Source organism: Scyliorhinus canicula, chromosome 7 (genome assembly GCF_902713615.1).
Source record: "Scyliorhinus canicula chromosome 7, sScyCan1.1, whole genome shotgun sequence".
Taxonomy (NCBI): Eukaryota; Metazoa; Chordata; class Chondrichthyes; order Carcharhiniformes; family Scyliorhinidae; genus Scyliorhinus; species Scyliorhinus canicula.
The window spans coordinates 141,269,891-141,292,209 of NC_052152.1; the positions used below are offsets into that span (position 1 = coordinate 141,269,891).

The window sequence follows — 22,319 nt, forward strand, 5'->3', positions numbered from 1 at the left end:
CTCTCTCGGCAGTCAAAGCTAAGCTTTAAAGAAAAGAGCTCAAGAATTGTAGTGTGTGACTTCTCCAGTAATTTATTTTATCATAAGTGCGACTTCAACTATAAAAGTAATTATTAATAATAGTTATCATCGTAGATATGTAATTATCGATAATAATAGTTATCATGAATACTCACTTCCTATGAAAGCCAATAAGTGCCTTTGAAGCTTATTATCTTGAGGAACCATTCTCTAATAGCCTGAGCTCATGGCTATGACTCACCACATAGTGAGCTCCTTTGCTTTGGTTTGTGTAATGTGAAAATCTTTCATTCTCCTCTTCATTCTCTTCATTTCTCCTCTTCACTCTCATTTGTTTCTCCCTTCCAAGAAATTGGGTTGTTCATAATGTTTCTCCCCTCACCTTGCATCTCTCTGTGTAGGTGCAACCTCCCCTTTGCGCTTTGCTCCTTCTCAGGGATGTGAATGAAAACACCAATAAAGTTCCATGGATGTGAGTCCATAGTCTGTTGCTCAGGGCTGCATCTGTGCCATCGTCCCATCCATCTTGATTTTCAATGGTTTTTTCAGGGATGCAAAGAGCTACATCCACTTACATTCCAAGGGTAACCTTGCTCACATCTAAGACTTGGTTATGTGGGCCTGACTATCTTTAACTTTGACAAGCCCTGATCCACCACAGATCTCTGCTCTCCTCCAATTTCAGCTCCTTGCCCATCTCCAATTTTATTTGCACCTCCATTGTTCAATAACCCTCATGAGGAGGACTGACCAATTGATCTCCCTGTGGAGCTCATAGAATTCAAGCTCCCCTGCTCATGGGCGGAGGCCCATCAGCTGGAGCTACCCAAAATCACCTCATAAAAGGTGGTCTGGATTGAGACTGGCACCATCCTAGTCCCAGTTGGGACCTTTGTGCTGTAGGCTGCATTTTGGCCTTTTCTTTTGGCTTAAAATAAATTGCTGTTTGAATTCACCTTCTTGGGACTCCTGAGCATTTAGACATTGGTAGCCATGCCTTTAGCTGCCCAGACCATAAACACGGCAATGCCCTCCCTAACCTTCCTCGTCTCAAAGCCGCCTCTCTACGTGTTCCCCATATCCCTTTAACCCAGTTTTTATCAGAAATATATCTATCTCCTTCCAGAACCCAGTTAATGATTTGGACTCCACCGCACTATGGGGCAGCGAGTACCATACGTTCACCACCCTCTGTGAAAAGTATTTCCTCCTCATCTCAGTTTTAAGCCTACCGCCTTTCAACCTATATCTGTGACTCTTTGTTCTAGATTGCCCCACAAGGGGGAACATTTGGTCTACATTGACTTTATCAAACCCTTTTAGTATTTTATATATCTCGATCAGATCCCCTCTCATCCTTCTAAACTCCAGCGAGTATGTGCACAAACAATTTAATCTCTCCTCATATGTCAACCCTTTCATCCCGGAATCAATCTGGTGAACCTCCTCTGAACTGCTTCCAATGCCACCACATCCTTCCTCAAATAAGGAAACCAAAACTGGACACATAATCCAGATGTTGACTCACCAACACCCTTTACATTTGCAACAATGCTTCTCTACTTTTATACTCCAGTTCCTTTTGCAATAAATTCTAACATTCCATTTGCCTTTCTTATTACATTTCGTACCTGCAAGCAGGCTTTCTGTGATTCATTAGGTAGGATTCATTGACATAGTCAATTAACCTACTGACACTCAGGGTTCTAATTCATATGTGAAGGACAATTACTTTGGTGAGGTACTGGCACAAATGAAACTGTAACATGGGTTAGTCTCTCCAGTGAAAGGCAAAGAGAAAAACTGTCAAAGAACTGTGCTCTTCAGACCAAAAAAGGTGAGGGGGACATTTGATGGAGGTGTTCAAAATCAGGAATAGTTTTGAAAGGCAGAAGGGTTGGTAACTGAAGGACATGGATTTAAAGCGATTGGCAAAAGAGCTAAAGGTGACATGAGGAAAGGGTTCTTTCACACCATGATTTGTTGTGATCTGGAAAGGGTGGTGGAAAAAAGTTCAATAATATCTTTCAAAAATTTAAATCAAGATATTGCTTGAGTCTGTGAGCACAGTGGCTACGTATTATTTCTTGTTTCTGACATGCTATATTTTAGAGTACATTTAATAGTGAGTAGTCATCACAATTTACCTAAAACACCAATGTTAGAAACTATTTGTCCTCGCCCCCCACCCCGCCCACTCTTTTGCTGGAAGTGAGGGTGAAGGAGAAGGGGAGAGGGGTTTAAGAAGCTGCTTATTATGATGCTACCATTTGGCATTTCTAATAATGGGGAATGATATTAGAACAATTGGAGGTCTTTTGGAAATTGGTTAGGATGGATGATTTTAAGAGTCATCGTAGGTCTGATTTGTAATTTCATGGGTCAGATACTGGGTGAATATAATATAGTTAGCCTAACTTTTACTGGATTTGATGGCAGTGTTATAAAATTGAAATTGTCTGTTGCAAATAAATTGCAACTAAGTAGATTTCTAAATTTCTTGTGAGGAGAAAACGATTTGATGCTAACATTGATGTTTTGGATAAATTGTGATGGTTCCTCACTATTAAATGCACTGTAAAGTAAAATGTATGAGAAACAAGATGTATGCGTAGTTGACAGGCATCTCATTCTGTGAGCAGATATGAATATTCGTGGTGTTGAGGTATAATGATGGCTTGCATTAATACATCAATGGGCTGTCAATGTGCTGTGGCTTTTGCTCTGTTGCAATGGATCATGGAACAGAGTACAGAGGGAAATTAGATAAAGGAAGGAACAGTTCACGCCTGCAAATTAAGCAAGATAACTCTCGAGTGGCCAAATTTAGTGAGCACTACTATCACCTCCATTTGGCAACACCAGCCTGTATAATAACATAATGTAGACTCTGGGTCATGTATTTTGATGATTTAAGCTGTGATTGCTATAGTTAAAAGACAGTTAAGCCCTTATGCACTTGATTTGGATATTCAGTGTCAATTGTAGAATGTAGGGACCCCAGAAAATAGTCACAGACAGTGGAAATTCAACAATTTTCATGTTTCATATGGCTTCTGTAGAAATTACCCTGTGACATACATGGAGCAATTGCTATAGTAATTACAACTGCCATCTGCATTGAAAGGATGGTTCTGCATTCTAAGTATATTATTAGGTTTAAGAGGGTTCCAGGATGAGGTTGATTTACCCTTCCGTTACCTTCACGCTTATGTAGACTCATATTAAATTTTATATATTTATAATGCAACTAATTTGAATAATTGCTTGTAATATTTGCCACGTTAATTGTTTCCCTTCAGATTAGAGATATCATCTTCACCTCCAAAAAGAACTGCTTTGGCTCCCACATTTCTCTGTCCTATACTCATTTCACATGCCAGGTTTTCTCAGCCATCAAGAGAATTGTACGACATGAAATCATTTTTATTTGCTGTTTAAAAGAAAAAGAGATAATTTTAAAAATGCAACAAAATCATTCATCAAGGCCTTAATGGATAAGTGAGTGCTACAATGATTGCATGGGGCATTAAGCCAGCTGTATAAAATGTAGTTATCAATCCTAATGGAAGTAGATTATGGGCAGTGCCAGTGAAAGGCAAAGGGGAAAGTTTGGTCGAGGTCCATTTTCGGGCTCAGGAATCGCAATGTGGATTACACAACCCCAGGTCCTGTTGTGGCAGGCAGATTGCAAACTTTGTGCTGCCTTCTCATCTAAATGATTCCAGAATGCGGCCAAGCATGGAACATGCAACTGACTGGCTGCATGCTCAACAGGGGGCCCAGCACTCTGAGCGCTAGCATGATGTACACCCCAGTGGGCCTCTTAAAGGCAGCCTGCCCTTCTTAAAGGGCAGTTTAGGAGGTGGGGGTAGGGGAAGATGGCGGCGCTTGGGGTGGGGGTGGCTGCTGCAATCACGTAACAGAAACTGCTGCAATTGCCTCTGGAATGCTTGGCTGCAAGGTAACGCACAGCAAATGAAGGAAAAGTACATGGAGAGAGCTTCAGCTTTTCTGAAATAAAAACAGAAAATGCTGTAAAAGCTCAGCAGTTCTGGCACCAGCTGTGGAGAGAAGAATAGACTTCATGGGCGAAATTCTCCGACCCCCTGCAGGGTTGGAGAATTGCCTGGGGCCGCCGAAAATCCCGCCCCCGCCGTGGCAGAGATTCTCCGCCACCCGGGAAGTGGCGGTGGCAGGAATCTCGCCACTCCGGTCGGAGAGGCTCCTGCGGTGATTCTCCGGCCCGGATGGGCTGAAGTCCCGCCGCTGGGAGGCCTCTCCCACCGCTGAGGTTTGAACCACCTCTGGAACGGCGGGATCAGCGGCGCGAGCGGGCCCCGGGGTCCTGGGGGGGTGGGGGGCGATCGAACCCCGGGGGGTGCCCCCAAGGTGGTCTGGCCCGCGATCGGGGCCCCCCGCTCAGACTCCGGGCCAGTGCCCTGGGTGCACTATTTCTCCTATGCGGCCGCCACGGCCTTCGCCATGGCGGAAGCGGAAGAGAACCCCACATCGCGCATGCGCCGGCAGTGATGTCAGTGGCCAGCTGCCGCTGACATCACTGCCGGCACATGCACCGACCGGCGAAAGCCTTTCGGCCAGCCCCGCTGCCGGGGGCGCCGGTTTTTTGCGCCAGTCTTCTGGTGCAAACCGCTCTGGCGCGGGGCTGGCCCCCAAAGGTGGGGAGAATTCCGCCCCAAAATCCCGCCCCTGCCGTGGCAGAGATTCTCCGCCACCCGGGAAGTGGCGGTGGCGGGAATCTCGCCACTCCGATCGGAGAGGCTCCTGCGGTGATTCTCCGGCCCGGATGGGCTGAAGTCCCCACCTTTGGGGAGGCCCGATCCCTGAGTGGTTGGCGCTACTCCCCTACGCCGGCACCCTCCGTCACGCCGGGTAGGGGAGAATGCCGCCCCTGGTGTTGGAGGCATTAGTGATGGAGGTTCCCACAGATGAAAATCAGGCACTAAAGGCGCTTGAGAATGAATTACAAGCAGGTGGCAAGAAGGTTCAATACTCAGAGTTTAGCCTGAAGTTTTAGCAGCAGTACTGGATAACTTTCTATGACCATACATTGATGGTCAAAGTCAGTGAATGTACTTCCACATGACATCCCCTACCCAACCTGTTATACTGCTAAATTCACCACATCCCCACAACTCATTCATCAGCAATAGGGACTCATGTCTAACATTCAGATACTCCACCTCACCCTCACCAATGTGGCCAACTTCACACTGATCTCTCGCTGCTTTTAAGTACTCCGACTATTCAGCAACACCAGGCATATCACCCAAACACATTGCAACACACGTACTGATATTATTCCCTCTTTCTTGCCGATCTGGATGGCTCATAACCATAAGGGGTCCTCCATCTCCATGCCGAGTGGCTCCTCATGGACAGCAATGAGCTACTGTAAAATGTCTATCTTCCTGTGTCACCGACTCAGATCAGTACAGTGCCAATGGTTTAAGAACTACAGGGACCCCCTTCTGTCCTGGTTCCACACATCATGTTTATCTGGAGCACAAAGCTCTATTATCTTCCAGGATGACTCCCTTCATGCTTCCATCACTGTCAGTCGACCAGTGACCTTATTGTCAGCCAGCCAGCCCAGACTGCTGTCACCCATGCCAAAGTGATGCAGTCAGAAGCCAGAGCCACAAGATCCAAAACAGCTCGAGGATGCCCTGCGAGGTCATCTGCTGTCACCAGCCATGTTGCAGCCACTGAGTGTAGTACTGTGTAGGAGAGCACTAAAACAAGCAAAGGCAATGTTTACATAGAATTTACAGTGCAGAAGGAGGCCATTCGGCCCATCGAGTCTGCACCGGCTCCTGGAAACATAGAACATAGAACAGTACAGCACAGAACAGGCCCTTCGGCCCTCAAATGTTGTGCCGAGCCATGATCACCCTACTCAAACCCACGTATCCACCCTATACCCGTAACCCAACAACCCCCCCCTTAACCTTACTTTTATTAGGACACTACGGGCAATTTAGCATGGCCAATCCACCTAACCCGCACATCTTTGGACTGTGGGAGGAAACCGGAGCACCCGGAGGAAACCCACGCACACAGGGGGAGGACGTGCAGACTCCACACAGACAGTGACCCAGCCGGGAATCGAACCTGGGACCCTGGAGCTGTGAAGCATTTATGCTAACCACCATGCTACCCTGCTGCCCCCATGTTGTTGAATATAGCAGCTACGGAATGGAATTTTGTATGGATTTTATTTCAGGATTTTGTTGAACAAGGTGATGTTTTGTGACTGAGAGAAACATAGAAAGATAGAAATTTTACAGCACAGAAGGAGGCCATTTGGCCCATCATGTCTGCGATGACTGAAAATGAGCTATAGTACGAAATTCCAATTTCCCGCTCTTTGTCCATGGCCCTGTGGGTTAAATCATATAAAGTGCGAATCCAAGTATTTTTTTCTGAAACATGATTGGGATTTCTGGCTCTGAGACCCTTTCAGGCAGTGAGTTCCAAATGCCCACAATGCACTGAGCGAACAAATCATGTTAGGCCAAGTGCAACCGCAATAATAACGGCCGTTACTCAGGCAGACATTTTCCTGACAACTCTGATTTCCTTGTCAAATTCACCCTTGAACATCCAAGGAGTTAGCAAAATTCCTTGAAGAACATTCAAGACTTTCACTGACACTGCACTAATATAAATAAGCCGAAAGCACTTCACCTGGAAGTTGAATGGTTAGCTTTTTAAATAGCTCTGGTAGGGTGCATCTTGTAGCTGGATACACATTCATCTGGGAGTGATTAAGAGAGGCATAAACTGGATCTTTGTGGTTCAAAATGGCAGGTCTACTGTAAAATCAGTGTTCGAGGTTATTTGATGTCAATATCTGCACATGCTGCCTGCTTTTGGCATACGCATGTCAAGCCTGTGCTGGTGCCCTGTAGGTCACAGTGCTGCGTCAGAAGAGTTTGAAAGTATTCTGGCTGCAACACATGGGGTGCTGCATCGATCAGTGCTGAGGCCTCAGCTATTTACAATCTATATTAATGACTTAGACAAAGAGACAGCGAGTAATGTATCTAGTTTTGCTCATCATACAAAGCTGGGCTGAATGCAAGCTGTGAGGAGGACACGGAGAGGCTGCAAAGTATTATTGTCAGGTAAGTGAGTGGACAACAAAATAGCAGACAGAATATGATGTGGGGAAGTGTGTGGTTTTTGACTCTGGCATTCTTTTTAAAATGATGTGGAGATGCCGGCGTTGGACTGGGGTGAGCACAGTAAGAAGTCTTACAACACCAGATTAAAGTCCAACAGGTTTGTTTCGAATCACTAGCTTTCAGAGCACTGCTCCTTCCTCGGGTGAATGAGGAGGAAGCAGTGCTCCGAAAACTAGTGTTTGAAACAAACATGTTGGACTTTAACCTGTTGTAAGACTTCTTACTATTCTTTTTAAAAGGCGTGAAACTTGTAAATGTTGATGCCCAAAGAGACTTGTGCGTATTCGAAAAGGAATACTGAAAGTTAGCATGCAGATACATCAAGCAATTTAGAATGCCTTTGGCCTTTATTGCAAGGGGATTGCAGTACAAGTATAAAGGCATACTGCAATAATTGGTGAGACCACATGTGGAATATTTTGTATAATTTTTGTCTCCATATTTAAAGAAGGATATACTTGTATTGGAAGCAGTCCAGAGAAGATTCATCAGGTTGGTTCCTGGGATGAGACAGTTGTCCTATGATGAGAGGCTGAGTAAATTGAGTTGATATTCTCTGGAGTTTAGAAGAACGAGAGGTGATCTCATTAAAACATTCAGGAATGTGAAGGGGTTTGACTGTAGACACTGAGAGGTTGTTTCCCTTGGCTAGAAAAAGGAGCCAAGTTTTCATGATAAGGGGCCAATCTTTAATAGAAAGCTGAGGACAAAGTTATTTACGCAAAGCCATGGTGTAGTACTGAACACCGCTCCGGCACTTTCAATTTATTTTCTTTATAGTTTTTCCAAATAAGGGGCCAATCCACCTACCCTGCACATCTTTGGGTTGTGGGGGTGAGACACACGCAGACACAGGGAGAATGTGCAAACTCCACACGAACAGCGACCTGGGCCGGGATCGAACCCAGGTCCTCGGCGCCGTGAGGCAACAGTGCCAACCACTGTGCCATCCCTCACCTTCAATTTCAAGCAGGCTTTGTAAACTCAATACAGCCTGCCAAATCAGGACATTCAAGTGACTGATATTTGAAAAGTGGTGTAAAGCTGCTGAGATCCAATCGCAGGCTGGTTCCTTCCTGCATATGCTGCTGGTACGCTCACTAATGTCAGGAGCAAGTCAGACAGAAACAAGTCTGTGATTTGATGAGCGGCAAAGAGTAGTTTCAGGGTCTCTACCACAAGACAACCAGAGCGTCAGTGCAGGGCCCAGGCGAGATAGCTGGAGTGACGGTGTGGGACCCAGGCCAGGGAGCCAGAGTGATGATGTGGGGTCGAGGGGAGACAGCCAGAGCAATGATGTGGGTACTGGTGAGACAGCCGGATTGGTGGTGCAGGGCCCAGATGAGGCAGCTGGAGCGACAGTGTTGGGCCCAAATGAGGGCGTTAGGGAGAGAGAGTGTCAGGGGTTGTAGAGAGAGACAGACAGTGAAAGAATAGTAGAGAAAGTGTGGGGGTATTGGGAGAGAGAATTTGAGGGGGTTGGGGAGCGAGATAGTGTGGGGGTGTTGGAAAGAGAGTGTGAAGAGGTGGGGGAGAGAGAGTGTGAGTGATGGGGAGAGAGATTGTGAGTGATGGGGAGAGAGAGAGTGTGAGAAGGTGGAGGGAGAGAGAGTATGGAATGGTGGGGGAACAGAGAGAGGGAGAGGGTGTGGGTGATGGTGAGAGAGAGTTTGTGAGGAGATGGAGGGAGAGAGAAAGAGTGTGATGGGGTGGGGGGATAGAGAGAGCGAGTAGTGAGGGTGTGGGAGGACAGTGAGAGAGAGATAGATAGAGAGAGAGAGGGTCTGTGGTGAGAGAGCAAGCAGAAGGGTCTGGGATGAGAGAAAAAGTGTGAGGTGTTGGGGTGAGAGAGAGAGAGAGAGGCAGTGAGGGGGTGGGGACAGAGAGAGCGAGGGGCTGGGTGATGGAGAGAATGTGAGGGGCTGGATTGAGAGAAAGAGAATGTGACGGAGTGGGGCGAGAGAGTGTTGGGGGTGAGAGAGAGAGTATGGGGGGGGGGGGGGGCAGTGGAGGGAGTGATTCATCTTAATTCCTTGGCTGTGATTGCCTGATGATGTGAAATGCAGTGTAGTGTTTGTTTTCCCTGCTGGCAGTGGTGTGAGAGAGAGACTGTGAGGGAATAGGGGGAAAGAGTTTGTGGTTTTGGTGGGAGTGGGCAGAGTCAGTGTGAGGGAAAGAAAGAGAGTGTGCGCTGGGCGAGGGTGGCGCGACAGAGTGATTCATATTAATTCCTTGGCTGTGATGGCCTGAGGATGTACGACATGGTATACTATCTGTATTCTCTGCTGGCGGCTTTACATGGAATTTACAGCACAGAAACAACCCATTGGGCCCGCCACATCTATGTTGGTGTTTATGTTCCACACAAGCCTCCATCGCTCTTCTTGATCACACTCCCAGGGTAACCGTTTGCTTCTTTCTTCTTCATGTATCTATACTAGAATCATAGAATGGTTACCGCGCAGAAAGAGGCCATTCAACGTATTGGGCCCACTCGTACAGCCTCACTGTGCCCAACCTGGTACACTACTCGCGGAATTTGTGATGCTCGGTACGCCTTGTGAGATCCAACGAGATCTCATGAGACATCGTGTTTTGGATCTCGCCCTCACTGGCAGGACCCAGATTTGCATGTTTAAGTGAGCAGTTAGCCTTACTTAAATATGTCTACGCAGAGGTATCCCAAGACCTGGAATCATAGATACATACACAGAAGATAGGATCAAAAGGAAGCCTTTTGGCCCTTCGAGCCTGCTCCTCCATTCATCACGATCATGGCTGATAATCCAACTCAACAGACTAATCCTGCTTTCTCCCCATAGCCTTCGATCCCATTCTCCTCAAGTGCTATATCCAGCGCTGCAGAATATATTCAAAGTTTTAGCATTAACCACTTCCTGTAATGAATTACACAGGCTCACCACTCTTTGTGTTAAGAAATGTCTCCTTATAGAATCGAACGCTCAAGCCTGGGCTGTTTAGCACTGGTCCACACAAATGTGGCATAACGGTACCTGGCGTGGTCTCCTGGAGGCAGCAGTGGAGGTTGAGAGATTGGGACAGCATTTAACAAGGGCTCCCCAATCTCTTCCTGCACTGATAATCTGAGCTAATCATTGCAGGAAATGAAGGTAAATGCAGCCTCAGTGGAGCATTCCTCACAGAGGCCAGAAAAAATCAGAGTCTCGTTTAACAGTGGATCGTTCTCAGTGCTGCAGGTGCTGAGAACCATCCCGCTAAACGTTCCCAAAATGGAACTCTGTTTTCCCTCCCGTAAATCGTGCCCATAAGTTCTCTGCAAAAGCAGCTCCACTCGTCCCCTCCTCGGCCTTTTCCTTGTGGCCCAGTAAAATTCTAATTCCTCAGATAATTATCCAGTTCCCTTTTGACATCCACTATTTAATCTGTTTCCATTGTGGTGGTACGCCTGTGAATTATATTGTATATAGTTAGCAATGCGACCTCCAATTAGCTGGTGGTGTCAGACATCGGTCATGTGACATCCGACTCTCGTCAGTTACGCCAATCGTAAAACGTACAACAGTTGCACATAGGGTAATTTCAGGAGAGTTCACGAAACTCAGATAGTAACTTTGTCTGTATAGTATTCTGTATGTATCTTTCCACGTGTTGATCAATAAATGATCAGTCTAATTAAGTCACCAGCAGTTCATAAAATCATAGAATCATAGAATTTACAGTGCAGAAGAAGCCAATTCGGCCCATCGAGTCTACACTGGCCCCTGAAAGAGCATCCTACCTAATCTTTGGACACTATGGGGCAATTTAGCATAACCAGTCCACCTAACCTGCGCATCTTTGGACTGTGGGAGGAAACAGGAGCACCCGGAGGAAACCCACTCAGACACGGGGAGAACGGGCAGACTCCACATAGACAGTGACCCAAGCCGGGAATCAAACCCGTGTCCCTGGCGCTGTGAAGCAACAGTGCTAATCACTGTGCTACTGTGCTGCCAATCTGTGTCCATCATTGCAAGGCAAGGTCACAGAACACAACATCCACCTCACGCTCAGGCAGTGCATTCAGATCCAAACCAGTTGCTGCACAAAGACGGTTTTCCTCATGTCACCTCTGGTTCTTTTGTTAATCACCTTAGGGTTCTCGACCTTCTGCAATAGGAACAGTTTCTCCACAGTTATAGTCTCCAGACCCCTCATGGTTTTGAACAAGTCTAACAAATCACCTCTCAACCTCTCTTCTCCAATATATCCAATATAACTGAAGTCTCTCACCTTCAAAACCATTCTCGTAAATACACCCTTTCTTCTAATATAAATTTAGAGTGCCAATTCATTTTTTCCAATTAAGGAGTAATTTAGCCTGGCCAATCCACCTACCTTGCACATCTTTTGGGTTGTGGTGGTGAAACCCACACAAACAGTGGGGAGAATGTGCAAACTCCACACGGACAGTGACCCAGAGCTGGGATCGAACCTGGGACCTCAGCGCCGTGAGGCAGGTGCGCTAACCACTGCGCGACCATGCTGCCCTTTCTGCTTCCTTTTTAAAATATTCACATTGTTCCTGTTGAGATTCATAACTTATTTGCTTTTGTACCCTTTGTCCCTATTTATACAACACAGGGTTCAGTATAATGTATTCATTGCTTTCACACCTGCCCTGCCACCTTCAATGATTTTTGCACATATGCACCTGGATCCCTCTGCTCCTGCATTTCCTTGATGTGCCTTCCACCAGTCTACAGCCATCCTCCAACATGGACAGCGTCCGCCCGCCGCTGCCGCTCCGCATTACCGGCAACCTGGGGTCCAACTGGAAGATCTTCAAACAGCGCTTCCAGCTATACCTTGAGGCCAGGGACCTGGAAACTGCCTCGGACGCCAGGAAGATTGCTCTCTTCCTCTCCACAGCTGGGGACCACGCCATCCACATCTTTAATTCTCTCACCTTCGCCGATGGGGAAGATAAGTCTAAGTTCAAGACGGTCCTCCTAAAGTTTGACAGTCACTGCAACGTCGAGGTGAACGAAAGCTTCGAGCGCTATATCTTTCAGCAGCGCTTACAGGGTAAGGACAAACCTTTCCAGTCCTTTATCACCCACTTCCGTATCCTTGCGCAGTCCAGCAACTATGGGTCCACTTCCGACTCCATGATACGCGACCAGATCATTTTTGGAGTTCAGTTGGACCCCCTTCGCCAGCAGCTTCTTAAGGTCAAGCAGCTCACCCTAGCGATTGCCATTGAGACCTGCGTGCTCCACGAACACGCCACTATTTGGTATTCCCACATCCAAGTGGCTGAAACGGCGCGGCAAGATCCCCACGAGGCAGAACAGGTCCAAGTCATCAAATCGCTCCAGGGCCTCAGCCTGGATGAAGGCGGCCATTTTGCGCGCTTTTCGCGGGCTGCCGTGCTTGGACGCACCGAACGAGGGGACAGCACCAAGCCCATTCTGATACACAGCATCGATCCGGATGATGAGTGGTGTGCCACCCTTACGGTCAACCAGTCCCAAATACGATTCCGCCTGGACACCGGTGCCTCCGCCAATCTCATTGCGCGGTCTGACCTCCAAAGTCTTCGTGTCAAACCAGCCATCCTGCCATCTGCATGCCAACTACTTGATTACAATGGAAATGCCATTGCTGCCAGCGGCTCCTGCCAGCTGGAGGTGACGCATTATGCACACAGAGTCATCTTGTCGTTTGAAATCATAGGTTCCTCGAAAGCCTCCTTGCTTAGCGCGCAGGCATGCAAGCTGCTGAACCTGGTGCAGAGGGTTCACTCTCTCTCTCCTGTTGATGTATCTGCCTATCCAGACACCGACTTCAGGGTGCAACTCAACGCCATTATCCAACAGTACCACGACATCTTCGAGGGCATGGGCACGCTCCCGTATACATACCAGAATCTACTCAAGCCGAACGCCACGCCTGTGGTACACGCACCTCGTAGGGTCCCAGCGCCCCTCAAGGACTACCTCAAGCAACAGCTCCAAGACCTCCAGGGCCAGGGAGTGATCTCCAGGGTCACGGAACCAACCATCTGGGTTAGTTCCATGGTATGTGTAAAGATCTTAATCGAAATATCATGAGGGAGCACTACCCAATTCCCAAGCGTGAAGAACTCACAAGTGAGATGGCTCATGCCAAGCTCTTCACAAAGCACAACGCCTCAAAAGGCTTCTGGGAAATCCAGCTGGATGAATCTAGCAGAAAGCTATGCACATTCAATACTCCCTTTGGAAGATATTGCTATAACAGAATGCCATTTGGGATCATCTCGGCATCCGAGGTGTTTCACAGAATCATGGAACAAATGATGGAGTGAATCGAAGGCATTAGCGTCTACGTCGATGACATAATAATCTGGTCTACCACCCCGCAGGAGCACATCAATCGCCTCAAGCGCGTTTTAAAACGCATACACGAACATGGCCTCCGCCTCAATAGAGCTAAATGCTCTTTCGGTCAGACAGATATCAAATTCCTAGGGGACCACATATTCCATTTGGGCGTGCGACCGGATGAGGACAAAGTTGCTGCAATCACTGCCATGAAAAGGCCAGACGATAAGAAAGCGGTCTTCCGGTTCTTGGGGATGGTAAACTTTTTAGGGAAGTTCATCTCTAACCTCGCCTCTCATACTACGGCTCTCAGGAACCTGGTCAGGAAGACGACGGACTTCCAGTGGCTCCCTGCTAACCGCGGCCCCAGTTCTGGCCTTCTTTGATCCGGCAAAGGAGACAAAAATCTCTACGGATGCCAGTCAGTCTGGCATTGGAGCTGTGCTTTTGCAGCGTGATGAGGCCTCGTCATGGGCCCCCGTTGCGTATGTGTCCCAGGCGATGTCCACCATGGAGCAGTGCTATGTGCAGATAGAAAAAGAGCGCCTGGGCCTTCTGGCCGGAGTTGTGAAGTTTCACAACTATGTCTATGGGCTTCCCCAATTCACTGTCAAGACCGACCATCGCCCGCTCATCAATATAATACAGAAGGACTTGAAGGACATGATGTCTCGCCTCCAGCGCATCCTGCTCAAGCTCCGGCAGTATGATTTCCACTAGGAGCTTCAGGGAAGTAGTTACACCAAAGACTGGAGATAGATGGGTAACTGTAAGAGGGACTGGGAAGAAGCAGTCAGTGCAGGGACCCCCTGCGGTCGTTCCCCTGAGTAACAAGTATACCATTTTGGATACTTGTGGAGGGGACGACTTACCAGGGGTAAGCCATGGGGTACGGGACTCTAGCACGGAGTCTGTCCCTGTTGCTCAGAAGGGAAGGGGGGAGAGGAGCAGAGCATTAGTAATTGGGGACTCAATAGTCAGGGGCACAGATAGGAGATTTTGTGGGAGCGAGAGAGACTCACGTTTGGTATGTTGCCTCACAGGTGCAAGGGTAAGTGATGTCTCGGATCGTGTTTTTTCGGGTCCTTAAGGGGGAAGGGGAGCAGCCCCAAGTCGTAGTCCACATTGGCACTAACGACATAGGTAGGAAAGGGGACAAGGATGTCAGGCAGGCCTTTAGGGAGCTAGGATGGAAGCTCAGAGTGAGAACAAACAGAGTAGTTATCTCTGGGTTGTTGCCCGTGCCACGTGATAGTGAGACGAGGAATAGGGAGAGAGAGCAATTAAACACGTGGCTACAGGGATGGTGCAGGCGGGAGGGATTCAGATTTCTGGATAACTGGGGCTCTTTCTGGGGAAGGTTGGACCTCTATAGACAGGATGGTCTACATCTGAACCTAAGGGGCACCAATATCCTGGGGGGGAGATTTGTTAGTACTCTTTGGGGGGGTTTAAACTAATTCAGCAGGGGCATGGGAACCTGGATTGTAGTTTTGGGGTACGGGAGATTGAGAGTAGAGAGGTCAGGAGCACAGATTTGACTTCGCAGGAGGGCGCCAGTGTTCAGGTCGGTGGTTTGAAGTGTGTCTATTTCAATGCCAGGAGTATACGAAATAAGGTAGGGGAACTGGCAGCATGGGTTGGTACCTGGGACTTCGATGTTGTGGCCCTTTCAGAGACATGGATAGAGCAGGGACAGGAATGGTTGTTCCGGGGTTCAGGTGTTTTAGTAAGGTCAGAGAAGGGGGCAAAAGAGGGGGAGGTGTGGCGCTGCTAGTCAAGGACAGTATTACGGTGGCAGAAAGGATGCAAGATGGGGGACTCTTCTTCCGAGGTAGTATGGGCTGAGGTTAGAAACAGAAAAGGAGAGGTCACCCTGTTGGGAGTTTTCTATAGGCCACCTAATTGTTCTAGAGATGTAGAGGAAAGGATGGCGAAGATGATTCTGGAAAAGAGCGAAAGTAACAGGGTAGTTGTTATGGGAGACTTTAACTTTCCTAATATTGACTGGAAAAGATATAGTTCGAGTACATTGGATGGGTCGTTCTTTGTACAATGTGTGCAGGAGGGTTTTCTGACACAATATGTTGACAGGCCAACAAGAGGTGAGGCCACTTTGGATTTGGTTTTGGGTAATGAACCAGGCCAGGTGTTAGATCTGGAGGTAGGTGAGCACTTTGGAAACAGTGACCACAATTCGGTGACCGTTACGTTAGTGATGGAAAGGGATAAGTATACCCCGCAGGGCAAGAGTTATAGCTGGGGGAAGGGCAATTATGATGCCATTAGACATGACTTAGGATGTGTAGGTTGGAGAAGTAGGCTGCAAGGGTTGGGCACACTGGATATGTGGAGCTTGTTCAAGGAACAGCTATTGCGTGTTCTTGATCAGTACGTACCAGTCAGACAGGGAGGAAAGGGTAGAGGGAGGGAACCGTGGTTTACCAAAGAAGTGGAATCTCTTGTTAAGAGGAAAAAGGAGGCCTATGTGAAGATGAGGCGTGAAGTTTCAGTTGGGGCACTTGATAGTTACAGGGAAGCGAGGAAGGATCTAAAGAGAGAGCTAAGACGAGCAAGGAGGGGACATGAGAAGTCTTTGGCAGGTAGGATCAAGGAAAACCCAAAAGCTTTCTATAGGTATGTCAGGAATAAAAGAATGACTAGGGTAAGAGTAGGGCCAGTCAAGGACAGTGGTGGGAAGTTGTGTGTGGAGGCTGAGGAGATAAGCGAGATACTAAATGAATACTTTTCGTCAGTATTCACTCAGGAAAAAGATAATATTGTGGAGGAGAATGCTGAGACCCAGGCTATTAGAATAGATGGCATTGAGGTGCGTAGGGAAGAAGTGTTGGCAATTCTGGACAAGGTGAAAATAGATAAGTCCCCGGGGCCTGATGGGATTTATCCTAGGATTCTCTGGGAAGCCAGGGAAGAGATTGCTGAGCCTTTGGCTTTGATTTTTAGGTCATCATTGGCTACAGGAATAGTGCCAGAGGACTGGAGGATAGCAAATGTGGTCCCTTTGTTCAAGAAGGGGAGTAGAGATAACCCCGGTAACTATAGGCCGGTGAGCCTAACGTCTGTGGTGGGTAAAGTCTTGGAGAGGATTATAAAAGATACGATTTATAATCATCTAGATAGGAATAATATGATTAGGGATAGTCAGCATGGTTTTGTGAAGGGTAGGTCATGCCTCACAAACCTTATCGAGTTCTTTGAGAAGGTGACTGAACAGGTGGACGAGGGTAGAGCAGTTGATGTGGTGTATATGGATTTCAGTAAAGCGTTTGATAAGGTTCCCCACGGTCGGCTATTGCAGAAAATACGGAGGCTGGGGATTGAGGGTGATTTAGAGATGTGGATCAGAAATTGGCTAGTTGAAAGAAGACAGAGAGTGGTGGTTGATGGGAAATGTTCAGAATGGAGTTCAGTTACGAGTGGCTAACCACAAGGATCTGTTCTGGGGCCGTTGCTGTTTGTAATTTTTATAAATGACCTAGAGGAGGGCGCAGAAGGATGGGTGAGTAAATTTGCAGACAACACTAAAGTCGGTGGAGTTATAGACAGTGCGGAAGGATGTTGCAGGTTACAGAGGGACATAGATAAGCTGCAGAGCTGGGCTGAGAGGTGGCAAATGGAGTTTAATGTGGAGAAGTGTGAGGTGATTCACTTTGGAAAGAATAACAGGAATGAGGAATATTTGGCTAATGGTAAAATTCTTGGTAGTGTGGATGAGCAGAGGGATCTCGGTGTCCATGTACATAGATCCCTGAAAGTTGCCACCCAGGTTGATAGGGTTGTGAAGAAGGCCTATGGTGTGATGGCCTTTATTGGTAGAGGGATTGAGTTCCGGAGCCGTGAGGTCATGTTGCAGTTGTACAAAACTCTAGTACGGCCGCATTTGGAGTATTGCGTACAGTTCTGGTCGCCTCATTATAGGAAGGACGCGGAAGCTTTGGAACGGGTGCAGAGGAGATTTACCAGGATGTTGCCTGGTATGGAGGGAAAATCTTATGAGGAAAGGCTGATGGACTTGAGGTTGTTTTCGTTAGAGAGAAGAAGGTTAAGAGGTGACCTGATAGAGGCATACAAAATGATCAGAGGGTTAGATAGGGTGGACAGCGAAAGCCTTCTCCCGCGGATGGAGGTGGCTAGCACAAGGGGACATAGCCTTAAATTGAGGGGTAATAGATATAGGACAGAGGTCAGAGGTGGGTTTTTTACACAAAGAGTGGTGAGGCCGTGGAATGCCCTACCTGCAACAGTAGTGAACTCGCCAACATTGAGGGCATTTAAAAGTTTATTGGATAAGCATATGGATGATAAGGGCATAGTGTAGGTTAGATGGCCTTTAGTTTTTCCCATGTCGGGGCAACATCGAGGGCCGAAGGGCCTGTACTGCGCTGTGTCGTTCTATGTTCTATGTTCTATGGTGTACACCCCAGGCAAGGACCTCATCGTAGCAGACGCCCTCTCCAGGTCAGTCACCACTCCATGTGACCCTGAGGGGTTCGTCTGCCAGGTCGACGCCCAGGTTGAGTTTGCAGCCTCCCATTTACCTGCATTGGATGAATGCCTGATCCAAATTCGCCGCAAAATGGCGGCTGACCCCCTGCTACAGCGTGTCATGCGCCACATGACGGACAGGTGGCTCAATGGCCAATGCCCGCAGTTTTATAACGTACGAGACAATCTGGCAGTCGTTGATGGGGTTCTCCTGAAACTAGACTGCATTGTGATCCCGCATAGCGTGCGCCAGCTTGTCCTGGAACAGTTACACGAGGGCCATCTGAAAAATGTCGCCGACGGGCCCGTGAAGCTGTGTACTGGCCCGGTATCAATGACGACATTGCCAACGCAGTACTCAACTGCCCCACCTGCCAGCGCTTTCAGCCGGTCCAACCACGGGAGACTCTGCTGCCCCATGAGTTGGTCACGTCGCCTTGGACCAAGGTGGGCATTGACCTGTTCCACGCATTGGGTAGGGACTATGTCCTGATTGTCGACTACTTTTCAAACTACCCGGAGGTAATCAGATTGCACGACCTCACTTCGTCCGCTGTCATTCGGGCGTGCAAGGAGACATTTGCTCGGCACGGCATCCCGCTCACAGTGATGTCGGACAATTTTGCCCGACATCCAGTCCCCCGTACCCTCAGTCCAATGGCAAAGCAGAAAAGTGGGTTCACATAGTCAAGAGGCTCCTATGCAAGGTTGCCGATGCCGGGTCTGACTTCTATCTAGCCTTGTTGGCCTATCGCTCCGCCCCGCTCTCCACTGGTCTGTCGCCCGCATAGTTGTTAATGAATCGCACCCTGAGGATGACGGTGCCATCTATCCATGTACCGAATCTCGACTATGTTCCAGTTCTTCGCAAAATGCAGAAGTCTCGGGCGCAGCAAAAGGCGACACATGATTCACGTGCTGCTGATCTCCCTGCTATCACGCCAAACGACTCTGTTCACGTCAATCTCTCGGATGGTAGCTGGTCTGCAACTGTTGTTGTTCTTAGGCAGGTGGCCCCCTGCTCGTTCCTGGTTCGGCTACAGATGGATCTATTCTGCACCGTAATCGATGTGCCCTTTGCCTTGTTCCACGATCGCCACGGGATCCTCCGAATCGCTCCCCTGCTGACCCTGCAATGGACTGTGCAGAGTTTCCGATCACTATGCCTCCTCCTGACTGTGATGCAGTCCAACCAGCTCCTGACCGTGGCGGCTTGCGACCCACCCTTGAGGCGGTCAACCAGAATTTGTCACCCACCTCAGAGACTGAATTTATGAACTTTACAAATTTATGGACTCTCCGAGTTGTTTCCCTGCCTTGTTTAATCATTTTTTCTTGGTTTGTATGTAGTATTGTTCTCGTTCATTTTGTTGCATACTAGTTCTCTGCACCAGGTACCTTCCCTTGTATATAGCTTAGTTTTCCTGTACATAGTCCTGTAAATACGTCTTCGCACCATGCATATAGTTAGGAACATTGTCCACGCATTCACAATATTTATTGACACATATACATACAAATTTTTTTTAAAGGGGGGATGTCATAATATACACCAGTATAACATGGTGCAGACACACACACTGATGGACATACAATAGGACCAATCAACATGCACAAACACCGCAGCCAATCACCAGTTAGAGCACATTCACTATAAAGGCAGAGGGCATCACTTTTCCCGCTCATGCAGCCGGGATGCAGCCTTTCAGAAGCACAAGAGCTTATAGTTTACAGCACAGATTCTCACCACGTGCTGAGTGATTCGACTGGTTAGGACAGGCACAGTTCTTTAGTTAATTTAACATTGTGTAATCCACAGTAATAGTATGTTCAGCAGTTTATAGTTTAATAAAATAGTGTTGTACTATTTTAAGTGTTGGTGGCCTGTATGTGTTTCACGGATCTAGAGCACCCAACACATCACCAGGTATCTTAGAAAAAAATCGTCCTTCTTTCCAGCTGCAGAAAAAGAAGGAAGCAGCAACAGTAGCCTCCAAGCATCTGCAGCCACCAGCAAGCGCGAGCAGCAAACAGAACTTGCAGCTGTGATGTGCTCACACATAACTACCAAAGCCAATTCCTTATTAGCAATAGCCTTCCGCTGTGTAGCCAGAAGCTGCTCACAGCCATAAGGAGTTTAAGTGACCTTCAGCACATAGCCATGAACAGGGCTTTGTTCCAGATGTGTTTGCTGAGGCAGGTAGGCAGCAACTGTAGTTGTCCCTGTTATGGGTATACACGATTTGCGGTCTAGCCTTTAGGACCCGCATCACCTCTTGCTAGGAAGGCAGTTAGCTCATGGGAGGCTGTTAGATTGGGCCTCTATCTCACTCATGAGGTGGAGATGCCCTTAATTGGCTTCAATTGGCAGCATGCCATGTCTAGGCGGGATCTGGAACAGACAGGAGCAGGTTGGTTGGATCGTGAACCAATTCACGCCTGGCGTGGAACCCGATTTCCGCCCCTCCTGCGATTTAACCGGCGCGTTTGGGTCCGCACTGGGCGCAATATGGCTGTTAAATCGTGCTTAAAAGATACCTTATAACGCAAGGGTTTGAAAGTATCATAGAATGCGAAAGGGAAAGAATAATTACACTCTATACACTTTGGAACGAAGGGAAAGATTTTCTGGTCACTCGGCCAGTGGAACCAGAAAGTCCCAGCCAAAGAACAGGAGTAGGCTACGTAACCTGTGGTGTCACCACGGGCTGTATGCTGGAAGGACAATACTTTTTTCATAAGATTCTCCAATTTCTTGACAGAGTTTCCCTCTACCAAGATGGCCACAGTAAGTCAACCCAGGAGTCACATGACAGACAGATGGAAAACCCCTATCATGAACCAGTGCAATGAGGATTAGCTGTGTAGCCTTGCTAGACTCTATAAGCAGAGCACCGAATCCTGCTGCGGAGGAAGCCAACTTGTTGAATGCAAGGAAGGTGCCTTGAAGAGTGAAGAATTTGCTGTGTGCTTACTGTGTATTTGCTGCTGGACTCGGATGTTGTGAAAACTCAGATCTGGATTGAACCTTGGCCTGTATGTGAACAATATCATCTTTCCAGCAAACAACCCCTGGTGACACCCACAGCCTCTCAAGTATATTCTGTCATTCAAAGAGATCTATGACCTATCTCCCTATCCCTGGTTTTGCCCCATATTCCCTAATACCTGTGGTTAACAGAAATTTATCAACCTTAATTTTAAAATTAACCATTTATCTCACATGAAATACCAATTGCAGAAAATAATTCTGAAATTCTATGACTGTTTATGTGTATAAATGTTTTCAGCTTAATTCCTGAAAGGAATGACTCTAATTTTTACACTGTGTCCCCTTGTCCTAGAATCCCCAACCAGCAGGAATAGTTTATCTCGACCAACCTATCAGTCCCTCTTAATATATTGACAACATCAATCAAATTGACCTTTACTTTTCTAAATTCTGGGATTGCAATCCTCATGTGTTAGCCCTCAATGTCAAAGTAACATAAAAGGATTTCCATCATATACGTGCTACATGTTTCCCAGACAAAAAATACATCCTACCAGTCACTGAAGGGAAGTAGATGCCAACCAGCAGGGTGAAGAAAGATGCCATGTCAGTGAAAACGTAAGGTTGATCGAAGTTGACTGTTCCCATTGAGCTGGTCACAGATGGTAAGCCATGCTGCTCCACAATGACACCTTTACTAAGGTAATTTGCCCACAAGTTTTCTAGTACAGAAAAGAGAGAAACCAAATAGAGTTAGCTAGATCATTCTCAGAAGCAACACTTATTGTCCTTTTTACAAGGGTTTGTCAGACTTTCAGGTCTGCAATCGTCTCTGGTTGTTTTTCTGGGTCTTTACTCTGTCTCCTGCTGCAATGTTGGTCTTAAATTTGGAGTCCAAATTGTTTTTTTCCGGTTTGCCTGTTGCTCTGAGAATACTACTGTCAATAGTTATTCGTAAAACCATTCTTGTTTATTTACAGATCTATGTACATTTCAGCACTTTGCACACGGATATGCTTCTGCTTCCCACCAGATCTCAATCTCTTAGTCAAGTAACACTGCATTAGAGTTACATCAGTATCAGGTGCCCCTGCTTTTACCCCTTTATTGTACATGCATAAGGTTATGATCAAATTTGTAAAATTAGATCTGAATGCACATTTTCTGCTTTTATTTTATTCTTGTGATGTTGAAACGAGGATAATGGGACCAATGTAGGAGGAAGAACAAGGTGTTACTGTTGGCATGACTTTTCCAGTC

The 22,319-nt window shown here is 47.3% G+C and overlaps 1 protein-coding gene across 4 annotated transcripts in view; it reads right to left on the bottom strand.

Moving 5' to 3' along the window:
- LOC119969424 (solute carrier family 12 member 5) overlaps positions 1-22,319 on the bottom strand; it is a 1,634,719-nt gene that overhangs the window by 155,078 nt on the left and 1,457,322 nt on the right. For all 4 annotated transcript variants that reach the window (XM_038803049.1, XM_038803048.1, XM_038803051.1 and 1 more), the window contains exon 9: positions 21,614-21,781. In XM_038803049.1, the coding sequence (XP_038658977.1) occupies positions 21,614-21,781 (168 nt within the window). The remainder of the gene's footprint in view (positions 1-21,613; positions 21,782-22,319) is intronic.